At 52.8% G+C, this 3,233-nt stretch overlaps 1 protein-coding gene across 5 annotated transcripts in view; it reads right to left on the minus strand.

Moving 5' to 3' along the window:
• Nucleotides 1-89: 89 nt before the first annotated feature.
• MIER2 (MIER family member 2) overlaps nt 90-3,233 on the minus strand; it is a 13,308-nt gene continuing 10,164 nt past the window's right edge. For 3 of the 5 annotated variants that reach the window (XM_017743873.1, XM_017743872.1, XM_017743875.1), the window contains 3 exons: nt 3,183-3,233; nt 2,120-2,256; nt 90-1,465 (listed from right to left, as the gene is read on the minus strand). In XM_017743873.1, coding sequence (XP_017599362.1) covers nt 990-1,465; nt 2,120-2,256; nt 3,183-3,233 — 664 coding nt within the window. In that variant the 3' untranslated portion in view covers nt 90-989. The remainder of the gene's footprint in view (nt 1,466-2,119; nt 2,257-3,182) is intronic. The other 2 variants (XM_008641026.2, XM_017743874.1) reach the window with 1 other exon arrangement.

Here is a 3,233-nt window from a genome sequence, read left to right on the forward strand (position 1 = left end):
CCCCTGCCTGGGACTGTGCTATCCCAGGCATCCTAGGAGCTAAGCAACCTCCTCCCTCTGCTGACAAATTGTTGGAACAAACTGGGAAGTTAAGAGATGTTTTCACCTGCATTTTATCCACTCGCATAGCGGCTCAGTGAAGATCAGGTCATCCTCTGCCAGCAGCAGAAGCAGCAGCGCCACAGCTCTGGGCCAGCATCACTCTGTGGGTCTAGAAACTCCTGTTACTCCCCACAGAAGTTCTCCCTGGCCCAGCACTGCATGGGAAGGTGAGAAGGACTCGAGTGCACGCGACGCTGCTGCACCACGCAGCATTCCTTTCCAAGACCCGACGCTTCTGCCCAAGGGCTGGGCCAGGCCACGTCCCACCTGCAGCTGGTGGAGAGTCGGGAACACGTGGCTGCTGGAGGTGGCAGCAGCTGTGTGCCCGCCTGTTATGACCCATGGCTGATGGGAGAAGGACGGGGTGAGCGGCTCCTACTGCAACACGCTGCCCATGGGAGAAGGGCCAAGACTCGTCAGCCTCCCTTGGCATCGCCGTGCCCGTCTCTGCAGGAAACTGCCCTGCAGCCCTCCCAAGCTCTCGGACCCCCAGACTGCACCCTCACCATGACGGTGATACATCCCTCTTCTCAAAGCACCTCTGCCCTCAGACTGTCCCGCTGGGGCCAAGGGACACGTCCCCTGTCCCGAGGCAGGGACTCTCTGAGCAGACTGGCATCACCTGGGGTGACACATGGTCAGCGTAGGAGGGGGGTGATGGACCTCCCCACTCAGGAAAGCCAGCCACCACTTTGCACGATTGTGTCAGGATACACTGGAGCAGAAAGGTGTTTGGTTTCACTGTAGCCTTGGATCAAGGAGGATGGAAAGACAGATTCCGACCAACAGCTCCAAACTGTCCCTACAGGACAGCGGAAGTTCCAGAATTTCACTCAGTCAGGTCAAAGTCCTTGCTGGGTCTGTGACAAATTTGTGACTGGAGACTCTCACTGTGACAGAGGCTCTGACCGAGCCACAGGTGCTGGGCAAGCCTGATGAGCAGTCAGGAAAGTATTTACATCTCCGATGCCAATGAGACCGAAATCTGTGACCGATAAGGACACTTGCGCAGGGGCCACCACTGCCTCACGGTCTCTGTCCGAATCCACAGGGCCAGCAATTAAAGGCAACCCCTCGTTAATGTCTGCAGGGAGAGTGAAGTCCATGGTTATTGTCTCACCAGAGTTCTGCAACGACTCCTGCTTCTCTGCCAGTCCTGGTCCCGCGGGCGGCAAAGCGAAGAGCTCCGGCTCAGAGGGGGTGACAGCGTGGCGTGGGCAGGGCGCAGGGACAGCGCCCGAGGACGTTTCCTCCGTGGGGTCAAAGGAGCAGTTTGTCTCTGAGGGAGTGCTGCACTCGTAGCCCTGCCCCGACTCGCTGATGCTGCCCAGGCTGCAGGCCGTGCTCTCCACACTCAGGGGCTCTGCTCAGGTGGGCACAGCCAGGGGGGAAGAGAGAGGGGGACACAGCAAGGGACAGAAAGCTACAGTGAGTCCACAATGCCCAAACACCCAGGTCAGTCCCACCTAGTCCCAACAGCGTTTGTTTGACGGCACAAGTGTTTCTTTATTACAGCAACCAAGATCCCCGCCAGCGCGTACCGAGGAAAGGCAAGATGCCGACAGCAGATGGGAGGCCATCAGTGTTTCTATGGAAATTAAAGGAAACCTCCCAGGCACACTGCAAGATAAGCCAAACCCTAAATCCTATCCCCTTGTGCCAACAACTCCTGGGAGCTGCCCGCACAAAGCCTTCATCTGCAGTAGGACAGTGAGGGAATGGACCCGTGCTGGGCTCCCTGCGAATCTTCTCACAGCCAGCTCTGTGTGAAAGCAGCTTGCACCTGATTTCTGGGGCCTTAACCCAGCCTCTGGAGGAGCTGCCTGTGTCAGTGCTTTGGAAGCAGCTCACTCAGGTGCCCAGCGCATAATCCTTTTGTTTTGGGAATGACCTAGGCCACCCCTCCAAGCCCAACACAGGAACAACCCTTTTATAGTCACCTCTGATCAATGCAGAGACAGACAAGACTCTTCTGCTCACGCCAAAACCCCATAGCAGACGGACAAAAAGGAATTACCTGTGCTCTCAATTGCTATCTGATCTTGACCAAAGTGAGCATCCAGGCAGCCAGCTGCAGAGGGAATTGGTGGGGAGCTCCGAGAACGATTTGTGTTTTCCACTTCAACCCCATCCAGGTCATTGTCGGTGAAATCCCTGTGGAGAGAGATAAAGAGCATTGCCACTACCTGCTAAGCAGAGAGATGCAGGCAGGAGAAAAGGTGACTGGGATTAAAACCCATCAACAAATAAAGCAATGGGACTGTAGAGACATCACCAGAATGAATGTCCACCCCTCCTTGCTCTGCAGAGCCTGGTTTAGACTCTGCCCTGAGGAGGTGACCTCAGGTAATAAATACAGTGTGGCCGAGACCAGCCCATGATAAACCCAAATGGGCTCTCCAGCTTCCTAAAGAGCTCTGCCCCCAGTTCTGTGAGCCCCAACCCATTCCAAAGGGAAATAAATACATGGTCAAATGCCCAGGGAACGCCCAGCTTCATGGAATGACTGCGGTGGGTCCTTAGTGTGCCAGCAAAGAGCAAGTGACAGAACACATTTTCCCACCCTGGGAAGATTTAAGATTTCAGGTATTTTCCTGTCTTGCATCAGAAGTTAAAAAAAAAATAATCAAAATCTAAGCCTTCATCTGATGTTTTTAATTGATTCAGTTTCAATATTTCATTCTGACCTATTAAGAGATTTCCGTTTCAACCTTTTTGAAAGGGTGTATTTTGAAAAGTACCTTCTGTAATTAGCATACATTTCAAAGGGAAGAATTTGCCTCGTAAGGAAATTAATTCAGGTTCCAAACCACCAAAAATAAGTGCATTTTTGAATTTAAAAAGCTCCGTTCCCAAAACCTCATCAAACTGAGTTCTTTCACCAAAATCAGCTCTGAATCCCTGTCCCCAGTGTTTTGTGGATGCGTTTGTCTGAAACAAAAACTATTTTCAACACACAGAAAAGGACAAGAAAGCCCACATCCAAGCAAACAGTTCTTTTATCTTCCCTCCCCACGCCAACTTTGTGTTTGTGCTCTGAGAACACCCCGTGCATCCCTCCATCCTCCCACTCGAGAAACCTTCTGGAGAAGAAAGCGCAGTCTGTTAAGCGGAGGTGCTTTGCAGCAGGA

Source organism: Corvus brachyrhynchos, unplaced genomic scaffold (assembly GCF_000691975.1).
Source record: "Corvus brachyrhynchos isolate BGI_N302 unplaced genomic scaffold, ASM69197v1 scaffold219, whole genome shotgun sequence".
Classification (NCBI taxonomy): Eukaryota; Metazoa; Chordata; class Aves; order Passeriformes; family Corvidae; genus Corvus; species Corvus brachyrhynchos.